The 26,481-nt window shown below is 45.4% G+C and overlaps 1 protein-coding gene and 1 long non-coding RNA gene across 6 annotated transcripts; one reads left to right on the top strand and one right to left on the bottom strand.

Annotated features, from left to right (window-relative positions):
- Positions 1-5,088: 5,088 nt before the first annotated feature.
- On the bottom strand, positions 5,089-11,598 carry LOC130849442 (uncharacterized). Of its 2 annotated transcripts, XR_009052743.1 has the most exons (4): positions 11,458-11,598; positions 10,648-10,907; positions 9,474-9,791; positions 5,089-5,227 (listed from the first exon to the last, which is right to left on the bottom strand). It is a non-coding gene; the product is annotated as an uncharacterized LOC130849442 (long non-coding RNA). The 2 variants fall into 2 exon arrangements; XR_009052742.1 differs by lacking the exon at positions 5,089-5,227 and having other exon boundaries at positions 7,176-9,791.
- A 202-nt stretch (positions 11,599-11,800) lies between these two features.
- Positions 11,801-25,662, top strand: METTL13 (methyltransferase 13, eEF1A N-terminus and K55). 4 transcript variants are annotated; one of them, XM_057730084.1, is made up of 8 exons: positions 11,801-11,856; positions 13,548-14,307; positions 15,623-15,822; positions 17,271-17,466; positions 19,962-20,129; positions 21,413-21,628; positions 23,808-23,939; positions 25,182-25,662. In XM_057730084.1, the coding sequence occupies exons 2-8, from the start codon at positions 13,653-13,655 to the stop codon at positions 25,454-25,456; spliced, it is 1,842 nt and encodes a 613-aa protein (XP_057586067.1). In that variant the 5' UTR covers positions 11,801-11,856; positions 13,548-13,652; the 3' UTR covers positions 25,457-25,662. The 4 variants fall into 4 exon arrangements, with proteins under 4 accessions (XP_057586067.1, XP_057586065.1, XP_057586068.1 ...); XM_057730082.1 differs by having other exon boundaries at positions 11,818-12,271; XM_057730083.1 differs by lacking the exon at positions 11,801-11,856 and adding an exon at positions 12,315-12,413.
- Positions 25,663-26,481: the final 819 nt, after the last annotated feature.

Below are 26,481 nucleotides of genomic sequence, written 5' to 3'. Positions count from 1 at the left end.
GAAATGCTAATTTCTGTTAGAGATTACTGAAAATAAAGATGCAATTTTTTTCCCATCCAAATTCACAGACCCTGTGAATCCTATCCATGAGTCTTCAAAGGTCCCCTGAGTTAAGTATTGCATCTTCTTTACCAAAGAGTGGATGGCCCCGAGGGTCCTGGGAGGTTTCTAAGCAAAGAACAAACAACTGTTTCTGCACTTATACATCCAGGCATGAAAGGCTGCCTTTCTTGATTAGAATATTTTTGCTTATTAACATGTGCATAGCTCTGCCTTGCCCAAAGTCCTTGCACCATTCCTGAGAATCTTGGAGTTGGATTGGGCTTTAAAAGTCATCTGGTACAATCAAATGTCCTGCCCTAAAAATAAAGGCTGAGTTCTTATTATGTATCAGGTCCTGTGCCATATATGTTACTGCACCTGATTCTCACAGCAACCCTGTGAGGCAGGTGCTACTAGTTCTGGTTTACACAGACTCATTTGTTTATTCAGAAAAAAAGTATATTGAATATCTGTTGTCTATCTGTTACTAAACTAGGTGCATGGTTTAAATACAGACACAGTTGCTGTCCTCAGACTTTATCATATAGCAGGAAAGAAAGCAGAAGTAAATTACATAAGTACATAAGTATTTTGTTAAAAGAACAAACAGGTGGCTGAGAATGAGATTCAATGGGGACCTGTTTCAAAAGATAGGGTTGTCAAGGGAGATGTCTCTGAGTAGGTAGCATTTAAGCTGAAACTAGTTGTATGAGAGAAACCAGCAAAAAGCAGGAGAAAGAGTATTCCAGGCCAAGAAAATGGCAAAGGTTGTTAGGCAGGAAAGTTTGGCTTTTTTTTTTTTTTTTTTTAATTTTGGCTGTGAGACACAGGATGCAGGAGCTTAGTTCCCTGACCAGGGATCAAACCCTCATCCCCTGCAGTGGAAGCATGGAGTCTTAACCTCTGGACCACCAGGGGAGTCCCAAGTTTGGCATTTTTTAAAAACAATTTTTAAATTGTGGTAGAAAAGACATAGCATAAAATTTTATCATCTTAACTATCTTAAAGTGGATAGTTCTGTAGTGTTAACTACATGCGCATTATCGCGTGACAGATCTCTAGAACTTTTTCATGTTGTAAAACTCAAACTTTGTACCCATTGAACAACTCTCCAGTTTCCCCTCTCCCAAACTCCTGGCAATGACAACTCGACTTTGTTTCAATGCATTTGACTTCAGATACCTCGTATAAGTGGAATCATACAGCATGTGTCTTTCTGTGATTGGCTTATTTCACTTAGCACAATATCTTCAAAGTTCATCCATGTTGTAGCACATGTTAGAATCTCTTTTTTAAAAAGGTTAATACCCTATCGTGTATGTATACACCACGTTTTCTTTATCCATTCACCCATCAGTGGATATTTGGGTTTCTCCACCTCTTGGATATTGTGAACAGTGCTGCAATGAACATGAGTGTGCAAATATCTTTTGGAGATCTTGCTTTCAATTTTTTTGGATCTATACCCAAAAGTGCAATAGCTGGATCATATGGTGATTCTATCTTTAATGTTTTTCTGAGGAACCTTCATACTGTTTTCCATAGTGGCCACACCAATTTACATTCTCACCAACAGTGCACAAGGGTTCCAAATTCTCCACATTCTCAGTAACACTTGTGAGGGCCCAGGCTGCCCAAGCCCTGCTGAAGGGGTGCTTACTGCACAGGTACATGAGGCAAAGTTCAGGGTGGCCAGGGATCTGGAAGAGGGCAAGTGTCTAGAGAGACCAGGTCATGGGATCAAGGCATACACTGAATCCCAAGCCCTAACCTACCCAATGGGGAATATCTGCCCTGAAGACATCTCGAGGTGACCTGACTGCATTGTGAGGGAAGGGCTGGGCAGACTGGCTGGAGTATCATCCAATAAGAGACACCTTGGAGCCCTGGTTGCTAGAAAGGTCCAGAACCCATCACGCCCCAAGTTCAAATGGGGACTGATTGTCACCAGTTTAAAGCTGCCATCTCACAACAATTTTCAGGGGATGGGCTCTTTCCACCCTAGAGGCTATGCAGGTGGTGGGGACTGGCCAGAGAGAGCGCCACAGGCCTGGAAGGTCCTGCGGGCCCAAGGCTGGCTGAGTGAGTGTGTATTGGGCATGCGTGGGCCACCCAAGTCAGTGTAGCCATGTTACCATGGCTGTTAGCCTCAAGCTCTAACCTTTCCCCTTCCTTGAGGTAACTAAGCTACAGAGTAGTGTTATCCTTGTTTTATAGGAAACCACCAGAAGAGAAAAAAAAGCCCACCAGAACTGGTTAGAACCAGCGAGGTGCAAGATGGTGGAAAACCTGACCTTCAGTAGACCTTGAGCCTCATTATACATTCATTGTAATACATTAGCATGCTAAATAACACACCCATCAGCACCAAGACAGTTGACAATTGCCTTGGCAACTGCCAGAGGAGGCTTTACAAGGACTGAAAAGGGGCGCTGTCCCAATTCCAAGCATACCACACTCCTGTTCTCAGATAAGTGTTGAATATTCCTCCCTCTTTTTACACAATTCCCTCTCTTTTACCTTGACCCACCATATATGTGGTGACGCAAGCTGGGTTGAGAAGTTGATTTGTGAATTAGGTTCCCACGTCTCCATTCTCTGGCCTCTGAATAAAGCTGAGCTGTTTCAGTCTCACCATAAGTTTTGTTATTGGCTGTGCGAATCCGAATGGAAAAAGAACCTTTGAGGTGGGGGGCTTTGGCCAGGCTGGGGCCCAAGTGGAGGTCCACATGACTAATTCAGTAACAGCCAGGAATCTGGAACAAGGCAGGTGTCAGGAGAGGCTGGGTCACATGAGCAGGTTCTTGAAGGTAGGAGGCATCTGCCTAATTCCAAGCCCTGACCTCCACAAATATGCATATTTCCCTGAAGGTAGAGCTGGAGAAATCTGGTCTTACCAGGGTGTGGTTGGGCAGGCTAGCCAGAGTATCCTCCAATAAGACACACTTGGGAACTATGATTGCTGGAGAAGCCCAGAACCCCATCAGGCAGCACGTCTAAAGGAGGACTAACTGTCGTCAGTTTAAAGCTGCCACCTCAGAATGATTTTCAGGTGGTGGGCTCCCTTTACCCTGGGGGTTATGCATGTGGTTGGGGACTGGCATGAGCTTGATAGGCCTGGAGGGCCCTGGCTGCCCAAGGCCAGCTGATAGGGTATGAACTGAGCATGGTCATGCAGCAAGATCAGCCTGGCCAGGAACCCGGAACAGGGCATGTGTCAGGAGAAGCCAGGATATTAACCCCTTATCAAACACATAGCTTGCAAATACTTACTCCCACCCCATAGGTTGCCTTTTCACTGTAGTTCCTTTGATGCAAGAAGTTTGATGTAGTCCCATTTGTATATATTTCCTTCTGTTGCCTGCATTTTGTGTCATATCCAAGAAGTCATTGCCAAATCCAATGTTATGAATCCTTCCTCCTATGTTTTCCTCCAGGAGCTTTATAGTTTTAGGTCTTAACTCAAAATGGATTAAAGATGTAAATGATATTTTTGTATATGGTGAGGATAAGGGTCCAACTTTACTCTTTTGCACATGGATGTCCAGTTTTCCCAATACCAAGGAGTTTGGCATTTTTGAGGATGATGGAGCAGGTCAGTGTGTCTGGAGCTTTGTAAACCAAGAGAGTGGTAGAAGAGGAGGTTGGACATGTAGGCAGGGTTTGGGTCATGAAAGAACTTTATAGAACATTTGAAGAGTCTAGATTTCATTCTCAATGCATTGTGAAGCCACTGGAGAAGAACATGAACAGATTTATACTCTTAAATGATCATTGTTTTCCTCAAAAAGTTAAACATAGAGTTATCATATGACCCAGCAATTCCACTCCTAGGTATATATCCTAGATAATTGAAAACACACATTCATACAAACACTTGTACATGAATGTTCATAGCAACATTATTCATAATAGCCAAAATGTGTCAACAACCCAATGTTCATCTATTGGTGAATAGATATACCACATTTGGTTTATCCACACAATGAAATATTATTCACCAATAAATGGAATGAAGTACTGTTAGATGCTACAGCATGGATGAACCTTAAAAACATTATGCTAAGTGAAAGAAGCCAGTCATAAAAGACCATATACTACATGATTCCTTTTGAATGAAATCTCCAGAATAGGAAATGTATAGACACAGTAGATTAATGATTCCAAGATGGTATGGGGAAGGGAAAATAGGACTAACCACCAGTAGGTAGGGGGTTTCTTTTTGGAAATGAAGTGATGGAAATGTTTTGGAATTAAATAGTGGTGATGGTTGCATAGCATTGTGAATATACTAAAAAACACTTAAGTGTATATTTTTAAATGGTGAATTTTGTATAGGAAATCTCTCACTGGAAAAAAATGCTACTTATTTAAAAGAATCACTGTGGTTGCTTGCAGTAAATGGATTGAGGTTGGGCAAGAGCAAAAGAGGCAAAGGAGGCCATTAGGCAAAGCATCAGAAGGCTAGAAGTTTGATCCAAATTCACATACTGAGAAACTGCTAGATCTTTCTGATTCCAAATCCCATGTTCTTATCCTCTATACTACATAGTTTCCTATTAAATAACAGGGGTTCAAATTTGCCAAGGGTCCCCTTTCCTGGCATCTTTCTCCAGAAATGCCCACACCATATTTCTTGAGGACATTTCTCTGTTGAGTTTTCAAACACTAGAACTGCTGCTTGGATGAAATTTCCACATACTGGGGAAAACTTTTTCCTTCTTCGTATCAGAACAATGAGCATAAAGGTACGCTGGTCAAAGATTAAATGAATTAAGGACAGTAAACCATTTTGGCACCATAATTTGAGATTCTTTTTAGGGGAAGACCTTCCTTGCATTCTCATGGCAAGAAAAGTGTTTTAGTTTTAGAGACAGCTTACATATAACTTCTTCGCTGGACTAAAAGGAATTTTGTTCTCCTGGTTTCTTTGAAGTTCTCTGGATCTGAATCTTAAAAAAAAGAAAAAAATACCTTAGGCGGAGCACTTAAGAAATTTTTATTTATTAAATGCTGTTTTAAAACCCTTTCCTTTGGTGGTAGAAAAATATTTTGTTATGGGCTGAGGAGAGAGAGCATCCAATAAAATGGGATACATGAGTTGCTCGTGGTAGATGTGCTGAGTGCTAGAGTTTGTTAAAAAGTGACTTGTTTTCCAAGGGTTTTTTCTTTTCCTGCAAAATAACTGAAAAGTAGAATAAAATTATGGAGAAAATACTTTTTTAAAAAATTTACTGGCATATAGTTGAACGTTGTTAGTTTCAGTTGTACAGCATAGTGATTCAGTTATACATATACATGTATTCATTCTTTTCCCATATAGGTTATTACAGAGCATTGAGTCGAGTTCCCTGTGCTATACAGTAGTTCCTTGTTGGTTATCTATTTTATATATAGTAGTGTGTGTATGTTAATCCTAAGCTCCTAATTTAACCCTCCCCCCCCCCATTTCCCCTTTGGTAACCATAAGTTTGTTTTCGGAATCTGTGAGTCTGTATGGAGAAAACATTTTAACGGTTTAACCTTGTACTCTTTCCCAGTATCCAGGCTGCAAAATACAAAGACGGGATCCCAAAGGAGGGATGTGTGAGCCTCCTCATGTAGGGTCCAATCCACCAGGCATAGGCCGTTGTCTTTGGTGCCATTCCCTCATCTTTCCTGGCTTTCTAGTTTTCAAAATGTTATTGCCTACTGGACCTAAAGGTAATCAACTTGCCATGTATACCAGGCCCTTTGCTTTTCCCGCAGAAAAGTAGACGTAAATGTTTTGTAGTACACGCATATCAGAAAACTAGTACACTTAACGGATGTCTACAGTGACAGAGAAGAAATCTACCAAACAAAGAAAATCCTGGGAATCAAGTATAATACCCAAAGGCAGGCATGGCTGAATTCACTTAGTCATGTATAACTTCTTCATTTATTATTAAACAATTGGAGTTTTGGCTTTGGGATGTGTGTGTGTGCGCACATGTGCGTCTCCATCTCGTGAATTCAAAGTAATACATGCGAAAATTCTTGACAAGTTACAGGTGATATGCAACTAAAAAATACTATTAATGATTATCCCAATCTTAGGAATGCAATGTCAGTTAAATAATGATGTCTCAGGTCAACAATACCTTCAAAAAAGGTTGATGCCAGCTAATAAAATGGTACAACATTATTCAAGGATGTCATGTGTGCCTTCTGTTGTTCCAAGACACAGGAGGCCATTTATTTCTTAACTTCTCAAAGGTGGAAAACAAACCCAGGTGCAAAGGAGATTTCCAGTCTGAAATAGTTTTCAGCCTTATATGAGCCACTCCCTGTACACCAAGGAGAGATTCCCTTTAAACAGATTTATAACCCACTCACGAAGCCTTTTCATGTTTTGTACCACTGACTCCAATTGGATACCACTGACAGAATTTGAGGAGGGTATGAGCCCTGGGATAGACATGCAGGGTAGGGAGACTGGCTTTTAGCTCTGGTTCTGGGTTTTACTAGTGTGGTAACCTCTAAATTCCTCGAACCGTTGGTTCTGCAAATGGTGCCCTGTTTCTTTCTTTCTTCTTCTTTTTTTATTTTTAATACATTTATTTATCTATTGGCTGTGTTGGGTCTTCGTTGCTGCACACGGGCTTTCTCTAGTTGTGGTGAGTGCAGGCTCCTCATTGTGGTGGCTTCACTTGTTGCGGAGCATGGGCTCTAGGTATGCAGGTTTCATTAGCTGCAGCACACAGGCTCAACAGCTGTGGCCCACAGGCTTAGTTGCTCTGTGGCATGTGGGATCTTTCTGGAGCAGGGCTCGAACCCGTGGCCCCTGCATTGGCAGGTGGATTCTTTTTTTGTTTGTTTTTAAGCTCTTTATTGGAATATAATTGCTTTACACTCGTATCATTTTTTGAGGTACACAAAGTAAATCAGCTGAATTTATACATATATCCCCATATCCCCTCCCTCCCGCGGCTCCCTCCCACCCTCCCTATCCTGGCCCTCTAAGGCATCACCCATCATCGAGTTGATCTCCCTTTGTTATACAGCAACTTCCCACTAGCTATTTTACATTTGGTAGTGTATAAATGTCTATGCTACTCTCTCACTTCGTCCCAGCTTCCCCTTCACCCCCCACCCCCCAAACCCCGTGCGCCACTAGGAAGTCTGCCCTGTTTCTTTCTATTGATGATTTCCCCAGTCATCCAGAGGCCCAGGTGGAAGTCATTTTGTGCCCCTCAGTCCTTTTTACCCTATATACAGTTATCAAATGCTTCAGTTCTTCCTAAGAACATCTCTTGTATTATCAGTTCTTTTCAACTGTAACAAACCTGGTTCTGCAGACTGGCTTCTTGTGGCCAGACAAATTTAATCCAAATGCCCGGAACAGAAGAATTCTATTCTTCTCAAAACCTGACCCTCACTTTAGTTTTTGGCTCTATCTTCTGCTGCACCTCTCCCACTGTAACCTTCTGCCCAAAAACACACCCTCTCCTGTTTATGCCCTGTTAGTTTCCTGTTGCTATCTAGCAGATTACCAAAAACTTAGTGACTGAAACAACATAAATTTATTATCTTACAGTTTTGGAGGTTAAAAGCCTGACAGGATCAACTAAAATCAGGATGTCCACAGCGCTGTGTTCCCTCAAAGACTCTAGGAAAGAATTCTTTCCTTGACTTTTCCAGCTTCTAGAGGCACTTACCCTGGCTCATGGCCCCCTCCCCCATCATCAAAGGCAGCAATTCTAAGCCAGTCCTCCTCGTGCCACCACCTCTCTGATTCTCCCTCTTCTGCCTTCCTCGTCCACTTTTAAGGACCCTGTGATTACACTGGGGCCACTTGGATAAACTAATCTCCCTATTTTAACGTTAGCTAATTAGCAACCTTAATTTCCCTTTGCCATGTAACCTAACATATTGACAGTTTCTGGAGATTAGGACATGGGCATCTTTGGGGAGGACATTATTCTGCCTACCACATGCTCTCTCCTATCCTCTGCCCCCCAAATTGCCAAAAACACTTTTAATTATCTCTTCCTCATTTTGCAATTATCTTAGCAACAATCAATTAACTGAATATTGTTACCAAAAAAATTACACTTCAATAGGTAAGACTAACTGCAAATTATATAATCAGAGGTTTAGATTTATATCTTTAGGAAAAAAAACTCACAATATTGAACGGCTTTATCTAAGCTCAGCTTGCATTTTAAATCATACTGGTTTGAAAAGATATACACACCTCAATGTTCATAGCAGCATTATTTACAATTGCCAAGATATGGAAGCAATCTAAGTGTCCATCAACAGATGAATGGATAAAAAGATGTGGTATCCACAGACAATGGAATGCTACTCAGCCATAAAACAGAATGAAATTTTGCCATTTGCATCAACATGGATGGACTTGGAGGGTATTATGCTAAGTGAAATGAGTCAGATAAAGACAGATACTGTATGATATCACTTATACGTGGAATCTAAAAAAGTACAACAAACTAGTGAATATAACAAAAATGAAGCAGAATCACAGATATAGAGAACAAACTAGTGGTTACCAGTGGGGAAGGGGAGGGCAATATAGGAGTAGGGGATTAAAAGGTACGAACTATTATGTATAAAATAAGCTACAGAAACATATTGTACAACACAGGGAATACAGCCAATATTTTACAATAACTACAAAAGGGGTATAACTTAAAAAAGTTGTGAATCACTATATTTTACACCTGCAACTTACACACAACTATACTTCAATTTTAAAAATCATACTAGTAACCACTCGGAGGATCCTAATAAAACACATAGCATTTTAATATTTAATTGGCTTAAATTAACTAATGATATTAATTATAACATACTTATTAATTATATTTTGTAGGCAAAACTTGAGAGAAATGTTTCAATTATGGGTATTTTAAAAGACAGAGTCTAATGCTATAATATATCTAAAGTATTTCTGCATTAGTCTTTCATACACTTTTAGGAAACTTCCCTACATGTTTAAGCTTAAAATTCTCTGGTTGTTACTGCTTTCTAGGCTTAAAGGAGCAGGCACAGATGGAGACAGGTGAGTTACTCACCCTCCTGGTCTGAGACATAGTGCAAGCAATAATTGTATTTTTAGGGCATCAAAATTACTTCCTACCACCATTTCCAGTATCACTTCCTTATCAGAAAGGACAATACAGACACAAGGAAAAGAAGCAGCCAAAGGTTCCCGAAGAGACCTCCAGAGAGTGAAAATATCTCCTGGTTCTTACCTATGTTATCCTGATATTACTGGAACAAGTTCAGGTATGTAGTATTTACTGAAGCAGTCAGATAATAGAATCTTTTAAAATCTTTTTGTCCCTTCCTCAGGAAAGCCTTCTCTGGTCACCCTCTAAATCAGAAGATGTCTCAGATATCTGCTCTTGTGGACTCTTCTTACACTTTTCCTTCACAGCACTTACCACACACCGTCATTACTGATGCTTTTTTGTAACTGTTTGATGTGTGCGTTCCACACCACTGTCCTCCTCATCACTGCACCCTTAGCCTTCCCCACAGAGACTGGCTCATAATAGTCCCTTTAAATGTTTGTTGAATTGAATCCGTCCTTGAGGGGAGAGAGCGGAGGCTGTGTTGTTTTGTTTCTTTGGCTTTGGGAAGCACTTCAAGCACAGTGTCCTCTGTCCTCAATAAGTGCTCTCTGAAAGAACGCACATCCCATCCATTAGGAACTCTGCGCGGTCATAGCTGAAGCCACTCAGAGGCTCCTTCGAGTTCACCTTATCGTGGGTAAAGAGGAAATAATGTGAACTCAGCACGTGGTACACGAAAATAGATTCTCTTTGAAGTTCTAGTAGATGGCTTTTAGACTAACTTTTTAAAATTGTGGGGTTGGAATCATATCCATTTTGACTTAACTATATTTTAAAACAGTAGTTCTCAAAGTGTGGTCCCTAGGCGGACAACGTTGGTATCACCAGGGAACTTGCTAGAAATGCAAATCCTTGGGCTCCACTATAGACCTGGTGAATCAGAAACTCTAGGGCTAGGGCTCAACAATTTGTGGTTTTAAAGGTCTTCCAGGTGACTCTGATGCATGCCAAAGTTGGAGAACGACGCTTTTAAACCAAAGTTCAAGTCCAATTTAATCTATTTAACTAGCAACAGAGTCTACTTGGCTACCTATGCTAGTGAGGTCTAAAATAGCCCAGACCATGGAAGCTCAATCCCAAGACTATCTGCCCTCCTTGAGACAGGAAGACAAGACAGCAGCCATTCTGGAAAAGGACCAGGGAACTGCCTTGGGCAAACAGGCCTCAGCAAACTAAGGAACAAAGGCCCTGAGGGCCTGAGTCACACAGACAAGAACCAGGCTTGCAAGAATAAAGAGTTAACTTCATCTCTGTTACACTAAGGAGCATACCTAGTTGCCACAAGACAAGAAGCTCAACTATAAATGTTACCCTTATCGTTCCTGTGCTTTCTTACAGAAAATTCTCATGCCTTTCCTTCTCAGAGAAGCACCCTCTACTCCTGATAGCCACCGGCGGCTGATCAAAGAAGTTTGACAATTTCCGAAAATTTTTATCAGGGATCATGAGACAAACCCTCCATTTTGTTATGAAATCAACTCACCCCTTCTACTGTGAGAGCCGGCGCCTTTTTTTTCTTGCTGCATCCTCCTTAGGCACAAGCTATCTGTTTAAGTAAAAACCTTTGCTTGCCTAAGAGTCTTGTGGATTCGCTTCTACAGTATTGCTGTCCAAGAATCTGGAAAGAACCCAGGAACATCCTCAGTCTGTAAACTCCTCTTGCAATTTATAATGCTGCGAAAAGCCTGATGATGCACATATTTGAAAGCAGTGACCTTCACAGGAACTTCTTTAGACCAGTATCTGAAAGCATAGTATGTTCATTAAATACATAAAACAAGCAGTATTAACTACTTTCAGATGGTATCAGAATGCAACCTAAGGACGACAGTGACCAAGGTGAGCCTTAAGTTTTGCACACTGTGCTTTGAGGGAAGGAGGAAGAGGGAGAGGACGCACTTCTGAATAACTAGTTGCTATTCTTTTCCTCTGATTTTCATGTTGTTACATTACTAATAGCGGAACCCTGGTAGGTCCCTGGCGGTCCAGTGGTTAGCACTAGGCAGGCAGTCTCACTGCTGGGGCCCCGGGTTCCATCCCTGTTTGAGGAATTAAGATCCTGCAAACTGCGCATTTTCAAGTGCCACTTTCCTCCAAATAAACCTGAATTACACAATAGTGAAAGTAAGGCAAGGGTGGGGCGGGAGATGCAGAAGATACTGCGGCGATGGGCAGTTTTCTTCGGCTATGGATTGGCTCTACTCCTCCCTTGCCTCGCTTCCTTCTAATAATTATTAGAAGAATCCAAATACAGGTTTTCCTTTTCGGAGGCCCCCTCCTCCAGGGTGCCCACCTCTCGCCGCGCTCAGCCCTAGCGTGGCTCGTGATCACAACGGGAGCTCAGAGACGAGAGGAACACAGAGCCCTGGACCCGCGAGCTCTCTGCCAAAGCAGCAAAGCCCAAAGCTGCAAAGGCTGCCTGCGCGCGCTGCTCCGACTCGAGCCCGGGACCTGGCCAGCCGGCTTCCCGCCCCGCCTCCGGCCCGTGGCCCCGCCCCGTTCCGACTCACGTAAATAAACGCGCGGCGCCTGCGACTAAGCCGCCGGCGTGAGGCGAGCGCGTTGCAGCCAATGAGGTGCCAGGAACGAAAATCACTGACCAATGAGCTGTTGGGAAAGTCTGGGCAGCCGACCAATCGCGCAGCCTCGCACCCGGATATGCTTGCCGGTTCTGAATCCCAGCTCTGAAAAAGTGAGGGGCTCCCCACGTGGGTCCGGGGCACCGGGTGTGGAGCAGGGGGGTGAGCGTTTACTAGGTTCAGTGTCTCGCGCGTGCGGCGGGCGTGTACGGGTCATCCCTTTGGGTTTTGAGTGGGGGACAAATCAATGTGGCTGTTTGTCCGTGGAAAGCATTCCCGCTGCGGTGTCCCAGAGCCAGCGCTTGGGGAGGCGCCTCGGATGGTACCGCACAGGGAGTAGGAGAATCTTCAAGACGCAGCTCGGGCAGTGGGAATATGAATCTCTTACCTAAGAGCTCTAAGGAGTTTGGCTCTGCTGACTACTGGGAGAAGTTCTTCCAGCAGCGGGGAAAGAAAGCTTTCGAGTGGTATGGAACGTACCTGGAACTGTGCGGCGTCCTGCACAAATACATCAAGCCCAGGGAAAAGGTAAGCGCGGCCTGCAGCCCTGTGTGTGCTCTGCAGGGTAGGAACTGATAACAGAAATCCTGCCCTTGGTGGACCGCGACAGGCGTGGGGGCCCTAATTGGGCCCATATTTTCAGGATTCCATGCAACATTCCCGCTAGAAGGTAATTACACAATATCCTTTTAAAGGTTTTCAGAAAACAGAACTTCCACCCCCAGGTCATTCTTGAATTAGTGACCTCGCTAGAAGAATGAGTTCTTTAGTAGTGCAACCTAGATATCTCCTCCTAGTGCCGAAAGTGTGCTTTTCTGTGACTGTGCATCCCTGTGGAGCTGGCAGCACCCGTGGCTTTACTGATCAATGAGTCTGTTATCAAATACTTGTTATGGGCTCACTGACTTTCAGGCAGTATGCTCAGTCCTTAAGCCACAAGAGCATTAACCCTGGGCACATTCCAGAAGTTAAAAGTGACAAGTACAGTAATAGGAGATTTGATAGAGGTGGGGTTGTACTGGAAGTAGGGAAAGAAGAATTGAGGAGGAAGCTTTAAGAGCCAGACCTTATGCTGGGTGCTGTGTGTGTGTTTGTTTAATCACTGAGTTCTCATAATAAACTTCTAGGTGAAAGGTAGTATGTGAATTCTACAGATGAGAAAACTGAAGCTCTGAGAGCCAGTTTCTTGCCCAAGATTATACATGTAGAAAGTGGTCGTGTAGGAATTTAAACTTATGTCCACCTAGCTCCAAAGCTTATGCACCTATCATTGTACCATGCTTTTCCAGAGATGGTGAGATTGGGGCAGAATTTTGAAGGCTCAGTGGGAGATTACTCCACAGAGAGGGAAGCAACAACCTGTGTTTTAAGTTTGGCTTCAGAAAATAGCAGAATATTGAGTTGGCGCCAAAGGCATGAGTGGACTAGGATTATGCCAGACCTAGGTTTTCAACAGTAAAACAAATAGGAGATTTCAGTTGTAACTACTGTATTTGGATTCTGTGACTTTCTTTCAATTCTTGAGTAATAAACTGCTTGATTCAGAGAAAAAAACAACCCTGGGTAACCTATTTCTGTATAACTTGCATTGTTATAGCTGAATGTGGTTTGTTACTAGTGAGCTCCTCTCACCAGTGGTGTTTCAAGACAGAGCCTAGGATCAACTTTGTAATGGTGCTGTCTCCTGACATAGCATCTCTGACTTCTGAAAACATGCAGCAGCCAGGATGAGACGTGATTCCTTGAAGTCTCTGACATCATTCCTTTGCCTTGATCACCTCCATCTTGTTTCTTTTCCCGCTAGGTGCTGGTGATTGGGTGTGGCAACTCAGAGCTAAGCGAGCAGCTGTACGATGTGGGCTATCAGGATATAGTGAACATTGACATCAGTGAGGTCGTCATCAAGCAAATGAAGGAACGCAATGCCAGCCGACGGCCCCAGATGAGCTTCTTGAAGATGGACATGACACAGATGGAGTTTCCCGATGCCTCGTTCCAGGTGGTGTTGGACAAGGGCACCCTGGACGCTGTCCTGACAGATGAGGAGGAGAAGACCCTGCAGCAGGTGGACAGGATGCTGGCTGAGGTTGGCCGTGTCCTGCAGGTGGGCGGTCGCTACCTCTGCATCTCCCTGGCTCAGGCTCACGTCCTGAAGAAAGCAGTGGGTCACTTCTCTCGGGAGGGGTGGATGGTGAGGGTGCACCAGGTGGCCAACAGCCAGGACCAGCTGTTGGAAGCAGAGCCTCGGTTCTCCCTGCCTGTCTTTGCCTTCATCATGACCAAGTTCAGGCCGGTCCCCGGCTCGGCCCTTCAGATCTTTGAGCTGTGTGCTCAGGAGCAGGGCAAGCCTGTGCGGCTGGAGAGTGCCGAGCGGCTGGCCGAGGCGGTGCGGGAGCGGCAGCAGTATGCCTGGCTGTGCAGCCAGCTGCACCGCAAGGCCGGGCTGGGGAATGTGTCTCTGGACTTGTGCAGTGGGGACACGGGGGAGCCACGCTACACCCTCCACGTGGTGGACAGCCCCACTGTGAAACCATCGCGGGACAGTCATTTTGCCATTTTCATCAGTGAGTTGGGATTGCTCCCTCTCTTCCCTGGAGGGGGCTGGCTTACAGGGGCTGGGGCTGGGGCTGAGGTGGATGGGTATGCCTTGGCTGGTTTTATCTTGCAGGGGGGCGGTCCTTGAAGAGGTTAGACTGGCCAAGGCATGAGGAAGCGGGAGCTGCCTGCTTGGATTTGAGGTTTATTTCTTGCCATCTTCCATCACAAAGGCTTGATGAAGTAGGAGAATGGGGTTGGTCAGGAGGAGAGAGAAGTAATACAGATACATTTATGCAGGTCACACATTGCAGAGATGTTAGTTACTTTGTAACATGGAGTTGTGTGGAAGCAACTGGAGTCCCAGCCTCTTAGTCTGTGCTCTTCCTGACCTGGGGAAGTTTCTGTGCTCCCCCGCTGAATTTAGAAACAGTATAGTGGAGTAGCTGAAAAAGTGAACTCTGGAACCAGACTATTTAGTTTTCAGTCCTGGCTCAGTCACTTCCTGGTGGTATTGGACAAGTCAGTGTTCTTTCTGTGCCTCAGTTTCCTCATCTACAAAGTGAGATCGTGACTGCCTTGTGTAATTGTGAGAAGTGTAAAAGCTCTTAGAGTGGTGCCTAGCACATGATACATTTTACAGATGTTAGTGTTATTATTGAAAGGGGCATATGTTACCAGATTTACCTCAGTAATGATCAAAAGAGGAAATGCTTTCAAGAGTAGAGTATTCTAGACAAACGTGAGGTGTTGATACGTTGTGCTGGTAATTTGTTTCCTGACATCGAATGCATTTTTCCGGGTGTGCCCTTAGCCTAACTGTGCCCCTGTGGGAGCAAAGAGCACAGTGGGTACGAGCATGGAGTCTGAGGCTGGGCTGCCTGGGCTTGAGCCCAAGCCTTGCCGGTTACTAGCTGTTTGAACTTGGGCAGATAGTGTAACTTCTGTGTCTTAATTTCCTCATTTATGAAATGGGAATAATAATAATACTCCCTGCATCTTGGGCTGTTGTTAGGATTTGATTAGTTTTTGTTTGTAAACTGCTTGGAATAATGCCTGACATGTGAGAAGTGTTGGCATTATTGCTATTTTTCTCATGCTAGGTACTTGCCTCCCTCCCCATATGTACACACTCACACTTCCTTTCCACGCTGGGTCCTGCCATGGGTCTGATGGCAGCTTTGCTCTGGCCATTGTTGACTAGGGAGTCGATAGCACCTCAGTAGGTCACAGCTGGAAGGGTTGCTGGGCCTGGGCAGGGGCTGGCTCTCTGCCACGTGGGGCATATTGGTGGTGGGCTTGAACTTTTTCCGGGACTGCCTGTCAACAAACGCTTCTTTCCAGTCCCCCAGGGTCGGGAGACCGAGTGGCTCTTTGGCATGGAGGAGGGCCGGAAGCAGCTGGCAGCCAGCGCCGGCTTCAGGAGGCTGATCACAGTGGCCCTGCACCGAGGTCAGCAGTATGAAGGCATGGACAGCATCCAGGCTGAGCTGTCGGCCAGAGTCATGGAGCTGGCCCCGGCCGGGATGCCCGCCCAGCAGCAGGTAACAAAGCCTTGGTAGCAGCTCTCAGGGTCTCTGGAGAAGTCATTTTAGCAGCCAGGAAGGCAGAGGGTGTCTTGGAAGAAGCTAGGACAGGGTCTTTGACCCTCGTCTGTTCCTGGAGGGCATGTCAACAGCTAAGAGCTAAGTGGGCAGAAATTGTGTCCCGGGCAGGGAACGGAAGGTGAATGGGTGCCCTTATTGAGACCCCCAGCAGCATCTGTCTGTGGGGCCCCTCGGGTGGCACGAAGGAAGTGCTCTGCACCTTGCAGCTCCAGCTCTTCACACTGCAGATGACTCAGGCTGTATTTCTCCTAACCTGCTTTGCACAGGATTTCCTTGGCAGTTTTACTCCTTAGAACCATCATTAGGTGAGGTGGAAGGGGAAAGGGCCAAAACAGATCCGCTGAATTTTCCGAATATTAACATTGCTGGTATGATGTTTCACTGGGAAGGAAACTGAAGGTTTTTGCCAAAGTGATGATATGGTATTATCGGTTGACACTCTCTGTCTTGTGCAATCCTGGTCACAAGACTGAGTAATTGATAGGTGACATTATTGCAAGGACTTTATAAAAAGGAGTTTATCCTTCTTGATAGATGGGAAAGACAAGGTACCTGGAGTCTTGATGCTGTAGTAACAGAACTAAAAAGAAGAACTCAGACTCCTGGGTTCCTAGCCTGTGGTTCTGCCCACTAGGCTGACTTGTGCTTATAGATGAATATGAGTTTGATACTCCCTGGAAGACTTTGTGGTTGGTGTCCCATCAGAGAGACCCCAATCCTGTGGGGAGGTTCATTTGTTACTTTCTCTCACCAGTGCCTACATCTCTGCAAAGTCAGGAGTCCCTCATGATTATTAAATACTCTTGTAAGTCTTTAAGAAGAAATAAATGTGAGGATTGGGAAGGGAATGGAAAAGTTTAGGGGGAAAATGTATTTTTTTCCTCCCGATTTTTTCTCCTGTTTAGAAGAATGCAGAAAAAAGTCAAGAATAATTGGGGAAAGGAAGAAATTTCGTCAAATTTGTAGCATTTGCTTTCCCCATGGATTTTGTTATCTTTATCGCTATTCAGATTCCTTCTTTCATGATTCTAGTCCCTTCTTGAGGCTTCCTTCTAACTTTCATTGTGTTGGACTATTGAAAGTCCTTTTAAGGATTTCTGTTGAAAAACTCATATTTTCCTTGTGGAGAACCAACTGCATTTCAGTAATAGTTTGGGGAGTCTTTAGTTGTTCAATTGGTTTTCAAAAAAGTGAATCAAACCTTTTGAGATCTAATCAAATGCCCCAGAAAAGTATTTTAACAGAGTGGCAAATCTTTGGAGTCGTTGTTGCCCAGGACCTTGGTATGGGGATTCTTTACATACACACACAAAGGGAAGAGATTATAATTTCTCATATTTCTCAGTCGAGCTGGGGTTTTGACCACATCTCTGCTATTCTTTCAGGTGCCCTTCCTGTCTGTGGGTGGGGACATCGGGGTCCGGACCGTTCAGCACCAAGCCTGCAGCCCCTTGAGTGGTGACTACGTCATTGAGGACGTGCAGGGGGCTGACCAGCGCTACTTTCGGCGGCTGATCTTCCTCAGCAGCAGGAACGTGGTGCAGTCAGAAGCCAGGTTGCTGAAGGATGTGTCTCACAGAGGTGGGGCGTCGTGGGCACAGTGCTGGGGCCCACGTGGGGTGGTATGGACAGTTTGGGGCAGTCAGAAAGACCTGGGAGCTGGGCGGGGCTGTAAGACAGGCCTGGATACCTGTGGCCAGAGACACATGGCCCTATGGGTCGTCCTCATCATCTGGGCTCTTAGGGTGTGAGTGGTGAAGAGCAGAAGGGAGGTCAGTGTTCTGTTCTTGAACGGAGCCTAGCTGCGGTGATAAGGAGCAGGGGTGGTAGTTTACCAGGTAAATGTGATAATCGCTTTAATGCCTGCGATTCAAAGACCACCTCTTTTACAGGTTGCTCCATATACGTCTGTATGTTAAATCAGTAGGCCTGCCCTCCTCCATGGGGCCACTTCCTAGCACCTGTTTCAGAGGGTTGTACAGTTGGTGGGTGTCTTAGAGGTCACCTAGTCCGGTGTTGTCCCGTAGAACTTTCTGCAGTGAAGGAAATACCCAGTTAGCTGTCCAGTGTGGCAGCTGTGAACCACGTGTGGTTGCTGAGCACTAGGAACATGGCCAGTGTGACTCAGGAACTGACTCTTTAACCTTTTTTTAATTCTGATGAACTTACATTTAAATTTATTATTATTCTTTTTAGCTGCATTGGGTCTTCGTTGCTGGGCTTTCTCTAGTTGCTGCGAGCAGGGGCTACTCTTCATTGTGCACAGGCTTCTCGTGGTGGCTTCTCTTGTGAAGCATGGCTCTGGGTGCGCAGGCTTCAGTAGTTGCAGCACACGGGCTCAGTAGTTGTGGCTCTCTGTCTCTAGAGCACAGGCTCAGTAGCTGTGGTACATGGGCTCAGTTGCTCCAAGGCATGTGGGATCTTCCTGGACCAGGGATCAAACTATGTCCCCTGCATTGGCAGGTGGATTCTTATCCACTGGCCACCAGGAAGGTCCTTCAATTTAAGTAGCCACAGGTGGCCAGTGGCTACAGGCTTGTATAGGTTAAATCCAGACCATTTCTCTAGGATCCCTTTTAAGTCTTCTCCCAGGAGCTGCTCAGAAACACCAACTAATGGGGAGAGTAGTCGTTTATTTTCTTGGGGCGTTATATGTTTGTATTATAAAAGCAATACTTACTCATTGTAATCAATTCACAAATCACACGTAGAGAATGGAAAAGCGTTCCTCCCCTCCCTTCTCCAGTGTAACTTCCCTTTAAAGGCAGAGACTCAGGCTTGGAATCTGAAACTGGCTCTCCTGATTCACGGTCATTCCCTTTGCCTGACCATGCTGTCCCGTCGGTAAGGCCGTCTGGAGGGAGGGTGAAAAGAGAGAATTCAGGAGCTCATGAGGTCATGGGTTTGCCCAGAGCTCAGGATCAGGTTACTCCCAACAGGACGGTTCTCTCTAGAGGGGTGTTCCCTGGTCAAGTGCACCCATCTTTGTTGGGTTCCTGTGTTGTCATGGGGTCACCCGGGCTACAGGTTGGTTCAGTTTCATCTCACTGAAAGCTCAGTAAAATTGCTTCAAAGAACATCTTTGCCCTCCAGTTTGGATTTTGGGTTTTTTCCCCCGCTGTTGTCAAGCCTTCTTAGTATCACTTAATTCTCATGGGAATGATTTCCCTCATGGAAGTGTTGGTGAGCAAGAAGGAGAATGTGTTAAAAAGTGATTTAACGTCTCAGAAAAGCACTCCGCCACTCACACATCAGTGCCCAGTGGTGTAGCTGGTCGCTAGGAAGACCCCAGAGCCATCTGTTCACTCTGTCCGGGAGCGGTTGAGGGACTAGGTAGAGGGAAAGTAGGGGGGCCTTTTGTATGATTTTCCCACTTCCGTGAACATTTGTGATGTCCTTGTCCAGCAGAGTGGTATGAATTACTGTCTGTGTGATACAGGAGAAAGATGATAGTTGTTGCAGACAGGTGGCCCCAGATTCAAATCCTGGCTGCACCACCTACTGATTTGGACCTAATTAATAACTCTTCAGATCCTCAGTTTTTCCATCTGCCACGAATTGGAAAAAGAGGCTTGATAGAGGGTTGTTATAAAGCTACAAGGGTAAAAGTCTTAATACAGTAATTGGCATAGAGGAGGTAATTGGTAACTTTGTCCTTTTTCCCCCTAAAAGAATTGATGAACAAACTTCTCTCCTGTTAGCAACTTTGTATTTCCCAGAGGAGAAGTACTAGTACTCCTCACTTGAGTTTTCCCAGTGATCTGAGTTTTGGGGTGTTTCTTGGCCACTTCCCTTTTCTGACTCCATGGTGTATGTTAAATGTTTAACAATCGTCTCTTTGGGGAAAAAAAACCATGATGTGTACTGTTTGCCAATTTCTGTGGCTTAAAAATGGCCACCACGGCCAGATTTCAAGCTACCAACATGTCAACCAGTTCACAAAATTCCCGCATATTTCACAATTGAGTTCTTGCGTCTCAGCAAGCCAGCTGCAGCACACTGCCACTGGTGTGCCTTGTTTTCCAAGGAGTAGTGTACCACACATATGACTTCATTCATCTCTGTCTCTGATCTAGCCCAGAAGAAACGGAAAAAGGACAGGAAGAAGCAGCGGCCTGCTGATGCTCCAGAGGACCTCTCTGCAGCCCCGGGGCAGTCCATTGATAAGAGTTACCTGTGCTGTGAACACCACAAGGCCATGATTGCTGGCCTTGCCCTGCTGAGAAACCCGGAGCTGCTCCTAGGTGAGGGGGTCGCCACTGCCTTCCACGGGAGGGAACATGTAAGATTACAGAGGTGATCAGTGTCAGCTGCCTTGCAGTTTAAGAACCGTGATGATACACTGACAGATGCACATGTATTCTTGTCTTTCTTATTCCCAACCATCTTCTACGTTCAGGAACATCCAAGTAACTTTTCCTGCAAACTCAAATTGTTTGAAACAGCTACATGTGCTGATACCTACATTTTTTCTTCTATTCATTTATTTTAAAAATTAGTGTAAAATTAACTATACTTCAATTTGAAAAATTAATGTATAAACTACATTCAACGAGATCTGTAAAGTACACAGATCTTAAGTTGTTCAGCTTGGTGAATTTTTGCATATACCCGTGTAACCAGATGGAACATTTAAAAATCACATCTCTGGAGAAATACCTGTGCACTCAAGGAGAATTTCTGGCTTTTCAGTGATGCATTATTTGAGTACCAGATGCAATTCTATCTTGAATTTCTACTTAAAAAAAAAATGCATAGTATAGGTAGTGCAGTCATAATAATAGGTTTGGATCTGACCACAGTAGCAAAAATGTTCGTGTTTCTATCTACTCTTATAACTGTCTTTACCCAAAGTCCCTGAGGATGTCTTATTGAAACACCCTGTACTTCTGATCTCTCTCTTTGTTGATGTTGACTCCCTAGAGTCTCAGTTCTTACATTTCATCCTCAGGGTCTGGCTCCTTTTGGTGATTCTTTCTTGTTTCTTATCTTCCTTCCATCCCCTGTGGTTGCTGTGGCTTCTCTGCGTGGGTGTAGGATTTGGGCCTTTGTTTTCCTGTGGTTTCTGGAACTTGGATGGCTCGCCCTCACTTGGTAGACGTGTCTGAGAAGGCAGTCGTGGCCTTTGAGTTGAAAGCTGGCCAGAGAGCGTCACATCTACACTCCCTGTGGTCACGAGCAAGATGCTGGCATTGTCCCTCCCGTTTCCTAGTGGGGTTTAACTTGCTTATGGTGGGGGTTATTGCTGTAATGTCAGCTGAGTGCTTTGGGATCTTTAAGGTGCCATAATAATAACATACTGGTTCATCTTCTGGATCTAGTAAAGGAAGCATTGTGAGGCCAGGGTTGAGTTTTCAGATGTTAAATTGACTCCTGAATTTCTAGAAAGCGACAAGGGAGGCCCAGTCTCTAAATCTCATGTCTTCTGGGCTTAGCCAACAATCTGACTCCTTCTTTTGCCCTCCCCAAGGGTGTTACAAAACTTTACAGTGCGCAGATGGTAAAATGATGCTTTTGTTTATTACAGAGACCCCACTGGCATTGTTGGTGGTGGGCCTGGGCGGAGGCAGCCTCCCCCTCTTTGTCCATGATCATTTCCCAAAGTCCTGGGTCGATGCTGTGGAGATCGACCCCTCCATGTTGGAAGTGGCCACCCAATGGTTTGGCTTCTCTCAGAGCGACCGGATGAAGGTCCACATCGCAGATGGCCTGGAATATATTACCAGCCGGGCAGAAGAAGAAGGTACTGCTATTGGAGAATTTGGAGGGGCGTTGAGGGAAGATTAATCCAAGGTTGTCAGGCCTGCAAGGGCCTCTAGAATTCATCTCTAAGAGGGCGGCATCATCCCAGTCTTTCACCTGTTCTGTGTTCATTCATTTGCTGACATGTATTCCGTAAATATCAAGCGTCAACCATGTGCTCAGCCGTGTTAGGGGCTGGGCTATCGCAACAAGTAAAACAGACCGTTTCTTGCCCCAATGGTGCTGACAAACCAGTGGGCTCCTCTTCTGAATCTCTTCTGACCCTGTAACCTTGCCACTTCCTCGTCATCCCCAGAAGGCCAGAGTCTGTAGCTAAGGTAAAGGGGAAGAAATGTTGGGGGCGGTGTTGAGGAGGTGTGTTTTGTAAATCTTTCAGCAAGAGGTGAAGCCAGAAATAGAGCAAAACAGCATTCATGCAGATGAGTGGTTCTAAACCTCAGGGACACTTGGCAATGTCTGCAGGCACTTTTTTGTCGTAAGCATTAGGTAGGGATACATGGGTAGAGACCAAGGATGCTGCTAAACGTCCTACAGTGCACAGGGTCAATAGTGCTGAGGTTAAACCCTGATGCAGGTGTTAGTGGGAATTCCAACAGCCCCGCTGCTACGGAGATTAAGGCTCCGTTTTGCTCTAATAATTTGTATCCCAGACTTGGACAAAAGGCATATTAATGTTTTACAGTAGCTCCCCTGATGCTTCTGCGACTTCATAGATAGGCTCCTCGTGACTGCTGATGCTTTGCAGAGCGTGAGCCCCTCAGGGAGAAGTCAGGTTGACTCAGTCCCACGTGAACTGGGGAGCCCAGGCCACCCACCCTTCCCAGTCTGCTCATTCCGTGACAGATGCTCTGGTGCTCGTTGGGTTAGGATATCTTCCAGGAAGGGTATGGCAAACCAGGATGCCAGGGCTGAGGATTCTGGTGCCGGGGTGGACAGAGACTGTCTTAATTTAATTGCAAACGGAACTTCATCCGTTTCACAGATTCGCTCTGCGAGGCTGGGGCCCGTCTGGGGGCCCTGGCCCAAGATAGCTAATACACGTGAAGCACTTAAAACGGTGCCAGGCACATGGTGGGTACTCAGTCCATGATGTGCTGCTGCTGTTATTACCTCTAAGTCAGTTTTGAACAGCCCTGGCCTTCGTCTCTAACAACAACCTTTCAGATTGTTGGAGGGCTCTGTGCTGCACGTGTGGGCTGTGGTTGTCCTTGGACTTTGATGTTCTGCTCTTGAAGAAATCGAAATCAGATCTGTGCTATGGACAGTGATGGGCATGCTGTAGTCCTAAGTAAATATGTACTTATTGAATAATCATTAGCACTTTCTCAGAGTTTGCTAAAACCAAGTCATTAGTATTGAAGGCCTACCCCTGTAAAAACTAACATGGCAGTAAGGAGTGCATCAGGTTCATCACCAGTTCTTTCTCACCCATTGAGCGAAGTCGCTTCCTTCTTGAGCCAGTTATTGTTCAAGTAACTAGAAAAGATGCACTCACTTTAATTTGAGAACATTTTCTCCTAGCAGGCAACATATGCTGTTTCCAGAGTTAAGTTAAAGTTACCATTTGCTGGGTCAGCCCTTAAAGGCAGAGGCAGCTGCTTTGTCTATATCAACGGTTCTCAACTCTAACTGTACTTTGAGTCACTTGGGGAGTTTAAGAAACGTGTACCTGGAGAGTTTAAGAAAAGTGTACCAGCGGCTTCCCATCTCCCCTCCCCTCTGTTCCTCGCCACCCCGGGATTTTAACTCTGTTGGTCAGGAGCGGAGCCCAGGTTCTCGGAGTCTTCAGAACTTTCCCATTTGACTCTAATGTTCCGTCAGGATTGGAAATCACTGGTATAGATGGACTCTTAACCAAGCAATAATCCTGCTGGAGTGGACCCCAGTAATGTGTGTCTGTGGAAGGGGCTTTAAAATGTGGAGGAAGAAGATGAGATGAGCCCCGTCTGAGACGTGGGGTACTCACAGCAGAACACTGATGACATGACTCCTCTGGATGGTGACGTTAGTGCCCTTATAAGCAAACCACATCCTCCATGTCATCCTTCTGGCTTAGCCACCTGTACCCACCACAGGCCACAGAGGAGATGTGGCATAGGAATGTAAGTGGTGTTATTTTATCCAGCAGAGACAAAGACTCGTTTCCTTCTCTTTCCCAGCACGGCCTCACTACGATGTCATAATGTTTGATGTGGACAGTAAGGACCCAACCCTGGGAATGAGTTGTCCACCCCCAGCATTTGTGGCCCAGCCTTTCCTGCAGAAGGTCAAAAGCATCCTGACTCCTGAAGGTATGAAGAACAGAAGGTCAGGGAGGGAGAAGGGATGGGCCCTTTAAGGACATTTTTCTTTTTAATGAAAAATGCACGTATCCTAAGTGTGTAGCTTGATCAGTTTCCCCAAACTGAGCCTCCTCGTTTACCAGCACCCAACACAGAACATGTCCAGCACCCCCGGAGTCCACCTCGTACCTCCTTTCAGTAACTCGTCCTCTTCTCAGAGATAACCACTCTCTTCACTTCGGTCAGCACGGCTTAGTTTTACCCATACGGGACGTTCTCTGCTCTCTTTCACTCAACGCAGTGTTTGTGGGATTCACCCGTAGTGTTGACACTGTTCCTTTTTATTGCTGGTAGTATCGCTGGGTGATACACAGTTTATGTCTCCATTCTGCTGTTGGCATTTGGGTTGTTTCCTGTTTGGGGCTTTTATAAGAAGTGTTGCCATTAACATTCTAGTAGATGCCTTCTGGTGAAATGTGTGTGCAGGTCTGTTGGGCACTGAAGCAGGGCTATGCTGCTGGATCACAGATTATGCACATGTACGGTTTTTGTAGATGCTGCCACACAGTTTCACAAAGTAGTTGTAGCAATTCACATCCCCACCAGCGTGGTCATGCTAGCGACCGTTTGAATTCTTCCCACGTGCCCTGGACTGGGCAGTCTGCTATCTCATCTTCACAGCAGCCTGGTTTCAGATGAGGAAACTGAAGTAGAGACTGGCCAGGGTGACACAAGATAAGAGCTAAGGCTCCAACCCTGGTCCCTGGGACTTGAAAGCTGGAGCTCTCAAGGCCTATGTTCACAGCCTCCCAAGGTGTTTTGATTTGGTTAAGGTACTATGCTGAACAGAGTTGATTTAGAACCTTAATTGTCACAAGTGAAGGCATGTGATGCTTATGTCCAGAACGTAATCTCTCTGTGGAATCAGTACATTCTTACTTGGGGGTATTATTTCTTTCCCAAAGCAGTTCTTTGTGAAACTGAACCATGGAGAATGGTAACATTTGTTAGCAGCACAAAAGAGCAAGAAATTAGCTCGAAGTTTTCTCATGGCTCACGCATCCTCCACACTTTTCTCTTCCTGCCTTTGTATGCTGTGTGTTCCCTGCAAAGTCACCACTGCCGTAGGTGTGTTCCTTGTTCCACCAGCCTCCCTGGGGCAGAAATGGTGATGTTCCTCAGAGCTGAACCTTGTCTGCAACGTGTCCCCTGATCCACAGTCATTTTGACTTTTCCCTCCCCACCCTACAGGTGTCTTTATCCTCAACCTCGTATGCCGAGACCTGGGGCTAAAGGACTCAGTGCTGGCTGGGCTCAAGGCAGTGTTCCCCCTCCTGTATGTCCGGCGCATTGAGGGTGAAGTAAACGAGATCCTGTTCTGTCAGCCGCACCCTGAGCGGAAACTTGCCCCGCCAGAGCTCCTGGAAATGGCCCAGGCATTGGAGCAGACCCTGAGGAAGCCTGGGAAGGGCTGGGATGACACATACGTCCTGTCAGACATGCTCAAAACTGTGAAGATTGCGTGATTGTCAAGACCAGGCAGTCCTCTCAGCTTCCTGCTGGACTGACCTTGGGCTCCCAGCCTGCCAGAGATTGAAGAAACATGATGCATAATACTTTTTAAGCCTCGTATTTTTCTTAGTTTCATACTCATCTACATGCGACCTCAAGCTTGTGAGGTTGCCTGAAGATCGGGGAAAATAAAAAAGTCCTTTCCACCCTGTCTTCTTCAGTGTTGCTTGGGTTGATGGCCTTTGCTTCCTTTACCGCATCCTTGAGTAGGAGTCCCTGTGGAAGCCCCCATCAGGTGTGATGTCTTAACGAGCACACACGAAGCTCCTCCGGACCAGAGATGATCAGGTGTGATGGCCGGTTTGCTTTGCTTTCTCCTTCCTTTGGTCCTGCAGGAACCATCTCAAGTGAGAGCATTCAGTGCCAAAAGACTATAAGTAAGAGTAGGATCCCTGTAGATGTGAGGCAGTTTTAATAGAACATCTACACTGTCTCCCTGCAGATGGAACGGCCACTGACAAGGTCCCACGTTTAAGATTCTGCTAACCCACTCCTCTGTTTAACAGCTTTCCTCGTGGCCTGACCCATCTGTTCTGTTCCACTGGAGGGAGTGGATGTAACTGGCCCCATGACTGCATGTGTCAGAGACTTAGCAGGCTGAAGTCTTTGGTGTTGGTTTATTCACACTTACTGAGTGGCAGCTACATTCCAGACCCGCTATAAAGAGCTGTAGTGGAAGTAAAGATGTTTAAGAGTGGCCCAAACCCACGAATTAGTAATAAAAATTAACATGTTCCAGGAACTTTTCTAAGTAATTCAATATACTGTCTCATTTGATCTGAGATAAAAGGTAGTTAAACCAAAACTGCATCTAGCCCCAAATCTCACTTGAGCCAGAAGTATCAGTCTTATCTATTGAAACTGTTGTGCCAGCAGTTCCGAAATTGGCTTGAATTTCGCCCCTCCTCATAGTAAGTAAACCAAGGCTGATTTAATGAGCAGCATCTTGGAAAGTCCACCACCCCAGCTCCTCTCTCCA

Source organism: Hippopotamus amphibius, chromosome 3 (assembly GCF_030028045.1).
Source record: "Hippopotamus amphibius kiboko isolate mHipAmp2 chromosome 3, mHipAmp2.hap2, whole genome shotgun sequence".
Lineage (NCBI taxonomy): Eukaryota > Metazoa > Chordata > Mammalia > Artiodactyla > Hippopotamidae > Hippopotamus > Hippopotamus amphibius.
This window is presented reverse-complemented; position numbering and strand designations above follow the sequence as displayed.

Coding starts and splice junctions, on each gene's coding strand:
- METTL13 (XM_057730082.1), top strand. CDS start 12,119: ATGAATCTCTTACCTAAGAGCTCTAAGGAGTTTGGCTCTGCTGACTAC. Junction 15,823..17,270: donor GGATGCCCGCCCAGCAGCAG/GTAACAAAGCCT, acceptor CTATTCTTTCAG/GTGCCCTTCCTGTCTGTGGG. Junction 17,467..19,961: donor GAAGGATGTGTCTCACAGAG/GTGGGGCGTCGT, acceptor TCTCTGATCTAG/CCCAGAAGAAACGGAAAAAG.